Source organism: Ursus americanus, chromosome 2 (assembly GCF_024610735.1).
Source record: "Ursus americanus isolate L20-20 chromosome 2, mUrsAme1.1.p, whole genome shotgun sequence".
NCBI lineage: Eukaryota > Metazoa > Chordata > Mammalia > Carnivora > Ursidae > Ursus > Ursus americanus.
Genome location: NC_142128.1, coordinates 23,780,742 through 23,793,755, shown reverse-complemented (window position 1 = coordinate 23,793,755; position 13,014 = coordinate 23,780,742). Strand labels below are relative to the sequence as shown.

The 13,014-nt window shown below is 43.1% G+C and overlaps 1 protein-coding gene across 1 annotated transcript in view; it reads right to left on the bottom strand.

Moving 5' to 3' along the window:
* The window catches only part of DNAH3 (dynein axonemal heavy chain 3), a 167,904-nt gene extending 154,944 nt beyond the window's left edge, over positions 1-12,960 (bottom strand). The window contains exons 1-6 of the mRNA XM_087869949.1: positions 12,873-12,960; positions 9,284-9,333; positions 5,363-5,467; positions 4,622-4,844; positions 1,585-1,657; positions 1,016-1,190 (exon numbers count right to left, since the gene is read on the bottom strand). Of these exons, the coding sequence (XP_087726075.1) occupies positions 1,016-1,190; positions 1,585-1,657; positions 4,622-4,844; positions 5,363-5,467; positions 9,284-9,322 (615 nt within the window). The 5' untranslated portion in view covers positions 9,323-9,333; positions 12,873-12,960. The remainder of the gene's footprint in view (positions 1-1,015; positions 1,191-1,584; positions 1,658-4,621; positions 4,845-5,362; positions 5,468-9,283; positions 9,334-12,872) is intronic.
* Positions 12,961-13,014: the final 54 nt, after the last annotated feature.

The following is a 13,014-nucleotide window of genomic DNA, read 5'->3' as shown; positions in this document are numbered from 1 at the left end:
CCCTGCTGAATCAGTTTGGAGTTTTTCAACAAGCACCCCAGGTGATTCTTATCTTCAGGCAAGTGTGAGAAATGCTGCCACAAGGACTTTAGTATCACCCAGAGTGGGTCTAAGTTCTAGTTGTGCCTCTTAAAGACTGTGTAACCTTGGGCAAGTTGCTTAATCAAACCTCACCCCAATTCCCACACCTGCACAACAGGAATAATCATAGTACCCAAGTCTCGAATGGGGTCAAGCATCTAGGGGGTTTAGTATGGAATTTTGCCAACAGCTCATACTCAGTTGCTGTCACTTTTATTATAAATCATTTTATTATACACACTATAAACTCATAAGCTATTTGCTCTAAAGTTTTGTTCCTCTTCTTTTAAAATAGATTAGAAACTTAAAAGTCTTCCTAGAACCAAGCAGGTAGTGTTAATCAGTGAAAGTTGGCTGGACATAAGACAATAATACAGAATACTGGACACTCTCACAAACTGGAAAATGTATTTTTCATCTAAAGGAGGTAGATACTTCGCAGCTTCAAATATCTTAATTTTTTCAAAAGAGGTTAGAAACCCAGCTTATGTGAGATTTTCCTCATTTTCAAAACACAACCATAGGCCAAATTCAGCCTACGGTAGAGTTGCCAGATAAAATATAGGATGAAGTGAGATACATGTATACATTTAGTATTTCAGTATAATTTTAAAAATTATTCATTGTAAATCTAAAATTCCAATTTAACTAGGTGCCCTGTTTTCTGTTTTGTTTTTCAAAATCTGGCAACCCTAGCTCATGGGTCAGCACATTGCAACCTATGTTCTAAGAGGACCCAAAGTTTTCTAAGACTTACTAAAATAATTGACACACACACACACACACACACACACACACGTGTGTTATGGGGTCTGGACTTCGGTATTTTAAAACATTCCCTGAGTGATTCTGCTGTTCTCCCCGAGTTTAGAATCACTGAGATGCCAAGGATAATACTCAGCCAATTGAGAGAAAGGAAGCAACAAGAACGTACCTCTAAGTCTGATTCAGATGGCTGGGTTTCTTTACCTTCTATTTCCAACTCTTGTTGTAACATCACACCAATCTGTTCTTCTGGACTCATTGGCCTGCTTCCTGGAAGGGTCGAAGATATCGCCACCTCCTTCTTTATGGGTGATGAGATTGAGATATTGCAGGCCAGCTTCGTCCTGAAAAGTAGACACAGCTCAGCTCTTGGTTCTCTGCCAAGGTGCTCTGCGTCAGGCCCTACTGTCTCCAAGCTGCTGAGAGTCATTCTGCAGTGCAAGCCCCTCTCCCCTGTGTCATCTACTAGCATGGATGTGTCCTTCAATGACAACCTCTAAGCATGGAACACCCATAGGTATGCTAGCATTGGTTTTGCTCAGTTTGTTAATTTCGTTTTATTCAGAGCCTGAAAAAATTGGGTTAAGGGGACTGATGGAAAAAACAACAACAACATGAGTTACTTGGAGGCTGAGAATGCTTGGAAATCAAGATACAGAGCATGGCTTTAATGAGACCACAGACTTCTGTCGTTTGGCTTGGTGTCCTGCAATCCCCAACACCCACAGGGACACTTACCTGGTGGGATCCTCTTTGCCTCTAGGGGAGAACTTTCTTTTCTTCTTGTTGGGTTCTGAAGAGTAGTTAGCTGCTAGAACCGTGGAGAAGAAACACATCAGGGATGGCCAGTAGCCTTGGGCCAACCTTTGTCCATAGGGACATGACTCTCAGGACAGTCCCAGAGCATACCAAGGGGAGTAGACTTGGTGCACTGGGATGAGACAGGAGATGGGCCACCTGGTCCCACATGCACCGCTAAACATCTGTGTGACTCTGAAGAAGTAATTTCAACACTCCGGGACTCAGCTTCCCCAAATATGAAATGGGGCTGCACATACCTTCCATTCATTCATACAACTGACAAGTATGAATAACAGCCTACTTGATTCACTCACTAAACCTGTATGCCCTATTTTCTAAACATTGGAAATTACTGTTTACTGTTTTTCTTTAAATAGGTGCAGACTTTTAAACTTAGTATATTTATTTTAAAGGAAATACTGATTATTACAAATAGAAAAACCAATATCATTTGCAGTAAATACAAGGTAACTACAAATGAATTCAGTAAATGATATAAAACTATATTAGTAAACTATAACTAGATACTGTTACTTGCTTAAGTCTCTAGCCTAAAAAAATTAACAAGTAACAGAGAAGTGTTAAAGACAGGATTTTAAATTGATATTTTGGCAGAATCAAAGAGAACTGAAGACTCCTAATCTAGATGTATTCTTTTTTTTTAAGATTTTATTTATTTATCTGAGAGAGAGAGAGCACGTGCGCATGAGCAGGGGGAGGGGTAGAAGGAGAGGGAGAAACATACTCCACGCTGAGCAGGGAGCCTGACACGGGACTTGATCCCAGGACTCTGGAATCATGACATGAGCCGAAGGCAGACACTTAACCGACTGAGCCACCCAGGTGCCCCTAGATGTATTCTGAGTTCATACTTCGAGCTCCTCAATCTACTCCAAATACAACAAGAACAGACTCTCTAAAAATTAAAAAGACACTACAATATTCAACAAGATGCTTTTCTATGTGGACCAGAAATGCACAGAGTATGAAGTAAAAATTATAAACTTGGCTTCTGTATCCAAGAGCAGGGAGTAGTTAGGTATTTGATACCTGGGGATTAGAGAATCCAGAAACACTCCATGATTGTAGGGGACTGGCACGAGGCTCAGAGCATAAAGCCAGGACTGAAGCGAGGCTGCCCTACCCGTGAAGACACAGCAGTACTGCCATGCAGATAAATCACAGGTATCCTCAATTCATACGGCAGCCAGAGATAACAGAGAAAGCCTGATAATAACGAGGCCGGGCTTCACACAGCTCAGGGACCACATCTACAAGATTCAAATATCACCTCAGGATGGGAGTCCTAAACCACCAATACAAGGTCTGGTACTAATTTGAGGTGCTAAGACGACAGGTGAAGGCATAAAAATCAGAAAGTCGGATTAAAAAGGATGTGTCAAAAGGGTGCACACTGATTACATTTGTAAGTGAAAACAAGCCAAACTAATCTATGGTAACAAAAATCAGAAAGTGGTTACGCTGAAGTGGGATGGTCTTGGGTAGGGGAGAGAACTCATTGGCAATGAGTATAGGAGAACTGTCTCTAGTGTGGAAATGCCCCATATCCTGTTTGGGTGGTGGCTATGTGGTATAAACAACTGCAACACTCACTGAACTGAACACCTAAGATCTATGCATCTTGTTGTATGTGAATCACACCTCCATAAAAACAATGGAGGGGGGGACGCATGTAGCAAGAAGGGAAAAAACTCTCAACACAAGCCTGCAAACTAAAATCCTCAGAACATACGAGAAAAATCAATACTAAGAAAGATAGGTAATTAACTCAACAATCAAGGGATTCACAAAGTGAAAATAATACAGTGTTACAAACATTGCTCCAAAATAAATGTTTAAGATCTTCTCAGGAATTGAAAGAGCTATGCCCATAAGAACAAAATGAGAAATTGGCAGGGGTGACACCCATGAGTAGAACCAATTAGAAAATCTGAAAATGTAGAGATTTGCCATGATAATTAAAAAAAAAAATTCATTAGACATTATAAACTCAAGGCTCAAAAGAGTTGAAGAGCAAATTAGTGAATTAGAAGATACATCTGAGGAACTCACCCAGACACAGCAGAGAGAGAAAAATGAAAAATATGAAAATAAGTTTGAGACAGAGGGCAGATGAAGAGTCTCCAACACCCATGTAGTAAGAATTATTGAAGGATAAGCAGATTTAAGTATACCTAGTAGGATTAAATAAATTAATACATATAAAGTACTGTGGTAAGCTGCTTCCAAGATGGCCCCCAATGATTCCTCACCTCCTGGTATCAAGCCTTTGTGCATGTGGGCTAGACCTAGTGACTCACTTCTAACAAACAGAATACAGCAAAAGTGATAGGGATGTCACTTCCACAATTAAGTTCCCAAAAGACTGTGGTTTCTGCCTTTTTGGCTCTCTTCTCTCTCTTGTTCTCTCCCTTGTTCCCTCTGAGGGAAGCCAGAAGCCATGTTGTGAGCTGCCGCATGGAAAGGCCCATGTGGCAGGAAACTGATGTCTATGGCCAACAGCCACCAAGGAGCTGAGGACCCGAGTGAGCATGGAAGTGGATCCTTCCCTCGGTGCCTTTAGGTGACTGCAGTTCTGACTGACACCTTGATTGCACACTTGTGATAGACTCTGAGCCAGAACCATTCAGTTAAGCCATACCCAGATCCTTGCCCCACAGAAACTGTGTGATAATAAATACTGGTTGTTTTAAACCATTAAGTTCTGGGGGTAATTTGTTACGCAGCAATCAAGAACACAAGTGTTTGGTGTGGTAAATGTAAGGGGTGTGGCATATGGTCAAGGTAATGCTAGCTATTATGATCATTCTCATTCCATGGATGAGGAGACTGAGACTCTATGAGGTTATCCAAGTTTAGCTGCAGCAAGCAAAGGAGCCAGAACTAGAACCCAGGACTAAAAATCCCCCCCAATGCCCCATTCTGAGCTGGCATGACACATTGCTACAAATACCTAATGGCAGCCCCTGAACGATCTTTTCCCTAGGGATGTTGACGGTGATCGGCTGGTAAACCTTCAGCAGGTCCTTCAGCTTCAGGTCCTGGGCCATCAGGGAGTAGTTGTTGGCAATGGAGTCGCTGGGTCCACGATAGTGCTGCTGTTCTTTGAAAGGTGCAGCCAGGGTCCACGATGTGCGTTGCATCAAGGGGGGATAAAAACTGTGCGACATGATGGTCTAGAAGGGAAGAAATGCAGAGTAAGACACGGCGAAGGACACCTCTGGAGTAGCTTAAGTTCCACTCACATGGAGACTCAGGGAGTCCCATGTGCCTTATGCTGTTTCTCTCTACAAACTCAGGCAAATTCTTCTTGGATGGTCACCAATCACACTTCTCTGTCCACGGTGAGCATGATTTCTGATGTCAAGGACAACAGCTGGCTTTCAATAACAGTATATTTGTGAGTCAGGTAATTTACTTCCATCGTCTTTATTCTTTATGGGCATGGTTATAGTGTAGAAATAATGGAAGATGCAGAAGTTCAGGAAGGTTCAACAGCGCGGCAGGCAAGGGAGAAGGCCGGATCCTAACTCACCTTTGTGTTACTAGATAGCTTTTTTTCCCCACACAGTTGGAGTCTTTACTGGTAGCAGAAGTGACCCAAGTGCCATTGATCCCACTTGTCAAGTCTAACTCTTTGTCTTCCCGCCCCCCGGGGAGTACGAGCAGAAGAGCAGTAGCCAAGTAGACATACCTGATAGAGTTCAGATGGTTCCTCCTCAGCAGAAGCAGGCAGAGGGGGCAGCTCTGGCCGCATCTGGGAGTGGCTCATGTGATGTATCGAGTCACTCTTGGCGATCTGTGGGAAATGGGAACAAAGCCACTCTTTAGGAATTAGGAAAGATTTCCAAACCTCTAGGTTAGCATGGAGTAAAGAGATCCCCAAGAAAGGGGTTAGGGACAGAGTTCTGCCCACTAAACACCCTTCTCACCCCCGTCCATCCATGGTATAGGTTTTATTTTTTTAATTAGCAGTCTGTCTCTCCTCCAGTGTCTTCTCCTTGGCTACCTCTCTATGAGCGAATTAACATATATTTTTTTCCCCTGGGAAGATTCCCACGTTACCCTATCCTGGGTCATGATTCAAGGGGTTAACTTTAAAAAACGGCCTGTTGCATTTCACAAGTACACAATTCCGAATAGAAACTGGCTTATGCAGGGCATTGTACTTTCTGTGTGTTTAACACACACACGAGCAACTCTCTGAGCTTCCTGTGAAAAGAAAAAAATATCACTTAAATAGTATGGGTGCCTGAGTCTGCCAATCCATTCAGTGAGTGTGCACTTAGGGGTAACCCTCAGGTAGCGGTGAACTTGTGGCTCCCATGGTCACTCTCAGTTCCCAAGCACCTCTGCTGAGCAGAGCTGAAAGTGACTGCAGTGTTGAGTGATTCTGTGTTTCTGTCCTAGGACTCAGGCCCTACGTGTATGACCACTACTTATCTGGGGCTGTGATGGAGAAATGTGTCTCAACATAGAGGAGAACTGCAGGGCTGGACTTACTGAGAAGTATTTCAGATGGTTTAAGGGATTTTCAAGGGCACTTTTGACTCTCCATGATTTTTCACCTTAGGCAATGACTTTGGACTGAACTCTGTAAGATGAGACATTCCTGGATTGATTTACTTGAGTCAGCAAATTATGTCATGCAGGGTAACTGGCAGGGGGTAGGAGATGGGGGGTATATGAAGCAGATGTAAGCCACCCTCATGCCCTAACCAACTGCTCACTGATGACTCAACCTCAGAAAATAGTAACACTAATAACAACACCATCATTATTCCAAATTATTTCATTCTAGGCACTGTATAACCTTGTGAGAGTTTTTTATACCCATGTACAACCTGAAAAAACTAAACCTCAGAGAATGTAGGTAACACATCCTAGCCACACAGAGGTGCTTTTAAATACACAAGACTCTGCAGCCCAACACATTGGGAACAGCAAGTATCACTATCATGATAAGCTACTTTAGGAAGATGTTGATCTTAAAATTAAATGAAGACCTGAAAACCCATAAATAAAGCTGCACAGTAAGCCTGAGATCTTTAAAAACATACAACAGGCTCACTGGTCTAATCCAGTTATTCTCAAAAACTGTGGCGTATCAGACTCCCCAACAGAACTTCATTAAAAATAGGGTAGGTTGGGCTTCAGTTCAAACGAGATGAATTTGAAACCCACAGACCTTGCTGTTTTTAAAGAATTCACTTTGTTGATTTAAACATCTCTGTTTGTCTCTCTGCTCTTGACCTCAATTTCAAGGATCTAGAAATAGATTATTATCTCCAAGATGATTTTCGCTACGGATATTAATATCAGAGGGCGCCTGGGTAGCTCAGTTGGTTGAGTATCCGATTCTTGGTTTTGGTTCAGGTAATGATTTCATGGGTGGTGAGACTGAGCCTTGAGTTGGGCTCCACGCTCAGTGGGGAGTCTGCTTGAAGATTCTCTCCCTCTGCCCCTCCCCCTACTCATGTGCATGCACGTGCGTGCACATTCTGTCAAATAAAATAAATCCTAAGAAAATTAATATCAGATCTGCACCAATTAGTTGAACAAAATGAGAGAATTCTGGCATTATCCTGAAAGGAACCTGGTCATGCAAAGTAGGTACCACACCATCTGAAGTAGATTCTGCCAACAGCACTTTCAACACTAGGAAGCCGTTTCTGATTTCCTTCAGGACCCTAGATGGACAACATATACTGATTGATAAGCTATGGATGCCTGTTTCTCGTCTTTGCAAGCAAGAAGGTTTTGTGGTCAGTGGCAATCTTTCCCTTAGCCTAGCTTTTAAATCTGTTTCAAATAAAAATCTTCATTAAAAGAGCAACAAGCAAACACCACAAACTTTGGACATCTTGAGTAAGTAACCAACAAAAGTGGTAACTAGTAGCTAACCCCCAAACCCTGACCTTTTGCACTCTCGAGGAGGATGTTAACATTACTCAGGAGGAGGTTCCTTGGCCTTCCTGCTTCTGCTCGTGGTTGGAGTAAACCTGACATCAGCCCTGACACCAACTGGGAAGTTACTCTTTCTACCAAGAAGTAGAACACAGCCCTAAGTGGACATAACTGGCTCTTCTCCAATTTCTGTCCATGCTGTGCAATAGGCTGATACCAGACCCTGGCTCCAGGGAAGGCCATGTGACACACGTCTGGCCAATCAGGGCACTCCATCCTCCGAGACACTGATTGTTCAGGGACAGGCCTGTGACCTAACCTGGGCTGATTAGAGTCTTCCCGACACTTTCACCAGACCTACTGAGAAAGAGGCACTCTCAATAGCCATCTTTGCCTGATGTGAGAATAAAGCTTTCCTTAAAATAAAGCCAACATAGAAGGAAGCATAACTCCCAGAAGGCGAAAGATGGCTCCCAATGACATCAGCTGGACTCCTGGATCCAATTTGCACTTCTCAGTTACTTGAGCCCAGAGATTCCCTTTTGGGTTTGAGTCAGACTGAATTATATTTATGCTCCCCCATACTGAGAGATGGTCATCCAAGGGGCAGACACAGAGGAAGCTGAATCATCATACAAAGAGATAAGCCATTCTTGGGAAAATAAAGAAAGCAAAACAACATTTTGCAAGAAAGACATGAAGAATTTTATAGAACGTAATAGAGCAGAAGCTCTGAAGAACAAATTAAATTTGAGCTAGTTTATAGGCACAGACTAAGACTTATACACACAGAGCCATAAATTCCCTGAGAGTAGAAAACATCTCAGTGCATGGGACAGGAAGGAAAACGTGGGATACGCACAGGATCAGCAGATCTAGAAATCAATTCCGGAACAGAACAAAGATACTTTTCTTGATTGACCATACCTGGCTAAGAATTCTCTGTGGCATCTTCAAGGGGAAAGAGATAGTGATTTTTGTAAGAACTATCCAGTATGCAAAATCGTTTGTTAAAAACGTTAACGTTTAAGTGTTTTCTCTGGTCAACTGCAGGGAGTTTTCATTTCAATTTAAAATGCTCCTTTGGGCACTTTAGTGTGTGTCAACCTAGTGGATCTTGGCTTTTAAAACCAAGATTCTGACACCTAGATCAGGCAGAACTATTATTTTCAGAGGGCTGATTTCTGACTACACATGTTGTTTGCACATTCTTCTTGGAGGCCATTCCCAAATGCTCATCTGAGGACCTGCTATAACAGAGGCACCCAATTCTTAGTTAAAAATACAGATTTGGGGACCCCACTCCAACCTTTCTGGATCAGAACCTTCAGAAGTGAGGCTAAGTGTCTGTTTTCAAGAGGCTGTCTAGGATATTTTGATGTACACCCAGGGTCGAGAATTGTTGGATGGAAAAGACCATCTAACGGCCTTGGAAGGGAAAGGAAAGGAATAACAGGTGTCTATTCCTAAAATTTTCACAGCAAAACCTGAGGATTTTGAAAAGCCTAATTGAGCAAAAAGCATAATTCAAAGGACACACCATAAAAATGTAGTAAACACACTTGCTCAGTCAAGAGGATCTAACATGACAATTAGTCTATGATTGAAACATTCCCTTCTGGCCCACCCCCCAATTCCCTACATGTTGAAAATACAGGTTAAAAAACAAAACAAAACAAAAGAAATACATCTTAAAATTCACACCTACCTTCTGTGATGAGCAACCCATGTCATTCATGTTGTCCATTCTAATTGAACCTGTTACAAAATGAATAAAGAGCTTTCAGTTTCTCCGGGGACGATCCTCTCCTACCAGTGGCTCTGAAATTCACACTTCCTTACAGCATAATGGGTATGACACAGAAAATGGAACTTTCTAAATGTTCTGAAAGCTCTGTTCACAGGGTTGCCCCTCTGAGGTCATAGACTTCGGCCCCCACCCCTGGTAGAAGAAGAAAGAAAGGGAAGCTAGAGAATGAAGGGAGAGCATTGGGGTTCTGCTGGGCTTTTCGGCTGTGGTTCCAGCACCTCCTGGTCTGGCCACTCTTCCCTTCCACTGAGCAGCTCCTCTCTTGGAACTTTTCCAGGAACACACCGAGCTCACTGTAGAGGAAAAACTGAAGCACAGTTACATATTAATACAGAGAAGAGGGAAGAAACACCCCACTAAACAATATCCTGGAAGCCTGAGCTCTTCTCTCTCCTCCTCTCTGGGCTGTCTTAACATTGGAGGTGCTTCCTTGCACCCAGGCCCTGGGGTCCGTAACCAGGCTTCAGCGTCTGTTGCTAAGGAAGGAGGGGCCTCAGCTGTGGCCAGATACAAGACTGGGCTTGACTCAGCTGGTGTCTTCCTTTGCTGGAGGCCTGGCTGGGCAGCAGAAATTGTTGATGACAGAAGGGGAGATGGGAGGGTGTTTAGCAAAAATCCGGGAATGTAGAGGTGAGTGGCAATAAAAGACTGTGCCTTTGGTGAGGCCTAAATGCAAACAGCATGGTGGTTAAAGTCTTGGACTGGACACAGCTTGGTTCAGATCCCGCCCTTCCCATTAATTAGCTAAGTGGCTTGAGCAAGTTGCTTAATCTAAGTGTCCTTTTTAAAAGTAAAATGGCAACAATGTGAGCACCCACCTCATAGGGTAGGTTTAAAGGTTTAATGAGATAATGTCTGTAAAGCAATTTGCACAGAGCAGGGGGATGACCAATTCGTCCCAGTTTGCCTGGGACTTTCTGGGTTTTAACTGTAAATCCTGCATCCTGGGAAGCTCCTCAGTCCTCGGCAAAGTGGGATGGTTCGGTCACCCGATACCAGAGGCACTCTATACATGTTGTGGCTAACGTAATCCTTATTATAAACACAGAAACACACACACACTCGCACACATGTGTACTTACAGGTTACAATATCAGCTGCTGCCCAAAACATTCAAAGCACGTGTTACTTGGTCTCTTTCAAAGTTCTCTCAAAACCAAGTTAGACTTACTGAGCTCCTTTGGGGTGCCATGCTTGCATATCTGTTATTTCAATTTCCCCCCAAACTCCATGTTGTTCCCATTTTATGGATGAGAAAACCAAAACCGAGAAAGATATATAACTTTCCCAAGGTGATGCGACTCCTAAGAAACACTGATCCAATTTGAAGCCTGTCCTCACAACCCGAGTGCAGTGCTCTTTCCACAAAGGACCTGGCCCGAACACAAACGTTTCTGAGATCCTACCATGAGCACTGCACAGCACCAAGTACTTCCCTTGCTCCTTTTTCTTACTTCTTCCTCAAAGTTGGTTTCTCCATACTTTCCAAATAACCTCGTGGTGGCTCATCTCTTATATTTGTACTCTCTATCAAAAGACATATAGGTAGAGGCTGCTTTTAGGCAAACAGGCTTGAGCAATGGAATGTAGGCAGGGCCCACGGAGACCCCCTGGTTGAATACAGACAAGCCCATGAGATGACCCACCTCAAAATATCCATAGGCCCTAACTAGCCAATGGGCCACTTACAACCAGCCACAGTTACCAAAAAGGGGAGAATTGTGTATGTCCCCACACCTCCCCACCTTCCGCTTTAAAAACAGCCCCCGCCCACTGCATCCTTGCAAACAGCCTCTCCTCTGTGGTCCCTGTCCCACCCAACCCTCCTTTGCGGTATATTCAATAAACTTGTTTCCTTTGTTCTGCCTCAGGTGAGTCCTCTCAACGCCTGTGCCACCTGGTTTCACCCGATCTTTTGGGTAGCCCTATCGAATCGGACGTATACTACATTTAGACGCCATAATATATAGTTTCAAATAGTATCTGGAATGAATGAACTAGTGACGGGGTTTGAAACTTTGGTTTAGACAGAAATGGGGCTACTACCAGGCCTCCTATAATGGGCCATGAAACCCAATGTCCCACAAAAACCAGCAGCTGTAACTCAACAAAGTGAATTAGTAGAAAGGGACTGGTAGGATGCTAATGAGCCTCAAGACCCTGTGGGTGATTAGGAGACATGTCTCCATCTGAAAGTCAGTGTACTTTAATCCACCTGTGTTCAAAAATATCAAAACAATGATTATGGCTTTCATGTATTGAGCTATATGCATCTGCTAGCACTGCGCTAGGCACTTAATGAGTATCATTTCTAAATCTACTCAACAACCCAGAAAATAAATCCAGTTATTATCCCAAGTTTTATAGTTGAAGAAACTGAGACACAGAGAGGTTAAGGAACCTGCCCATAGTCACTCAGCTAGGTCGGTGGCAAGGTTGGGATTTGAACCTGACTATGGATCTGCTCCCTAGCTTCAACCAAAAACCTACATACGGTCTGAAGAAAGATAAAAAATAAATAAAATATCTACTAAGGAGAATGAAAATGCCATGTCCCCCCCTACACACCCCACTCCAACCCCTGGCCACATCATCCGCACCAGAATTATCTGATTTAACTTTCTGTTTGATAATTCCCAAGAAGGATGCAGGTTTCAAGTCCCTCAATCCCTCAACTCCAAGTATACAGGGTTGTTAGATAAAACACAGGATGCCCAGTAAAATTAGAATTTCAGGGTAAACAACAAATAATTTTTTAGTGTGAGTATTCAATATTTGGGACATACTTACATTAAAAAAGTTATCTTCACTTTGAACTGCGTGTCCTGGATTTTTACTTGCTAAATTTGGCAATTTGGGGAGAAGTCAGCTAGAGTCTGGGTTGTCTCCATCTCTGTAATATAAACAGCTTAGGGTCTCAGTGTGTTGCTGGGAAATTTTCACACATTTCTTATGCAGATCCCAGTGCTCCTGGCAGGTCTTTCCTAAGACCTGAAATAGTTGCTTAGCCAGAGTAAGTAACCTTTGAAAAGCATAGAAGAGGCTGCACGTTGCTTTGTTTTATTGACCCATCAATGGTCGTCATGAGTCAAGTCCTGATGATATGGAGATAGCTAGGATCCCAGCCATTATGGAAGCCATAATAGGGTGGAGAAGGCAGCCAACACACAAGGAAAAAGCAAAACCTGGCTGTCCCTAGAATGACAGAGGGTGTGTGTGTGTGTGTATGTGTGTGGTGCGGAGGAAGTAGAGGATTCACAAAGGCGTCCCTAGATGACACCCTTGAATAAAAATCCTGGGGAAGGCTCCAATTCAGCTTTCCAAAGCAATGCCCAGCAGGGAATAACAGTTGTAGTGTTTTGTTCTAAAGGGTGGGAAAAAAACCCCACAACATTTTCTTAGGTGGGGCACCCATTATACTGCCGCAGAACAAAATGCATGAAGTCACACAGGATTGCCTGAAACTTAAAAATTTAGGGGCATTTACCTGTCCATGTCCTGTCTCCACCATTAGCGCCCCTTTTCTTGGCTGTTGTGGAGTTAGGATCCCGTAGCTTCTTTTTATTATCATTGTCCCAAGCTTACTTCTTCATCCACCAGCCTGTTTATTTGTAGAGATATTAGTTGGT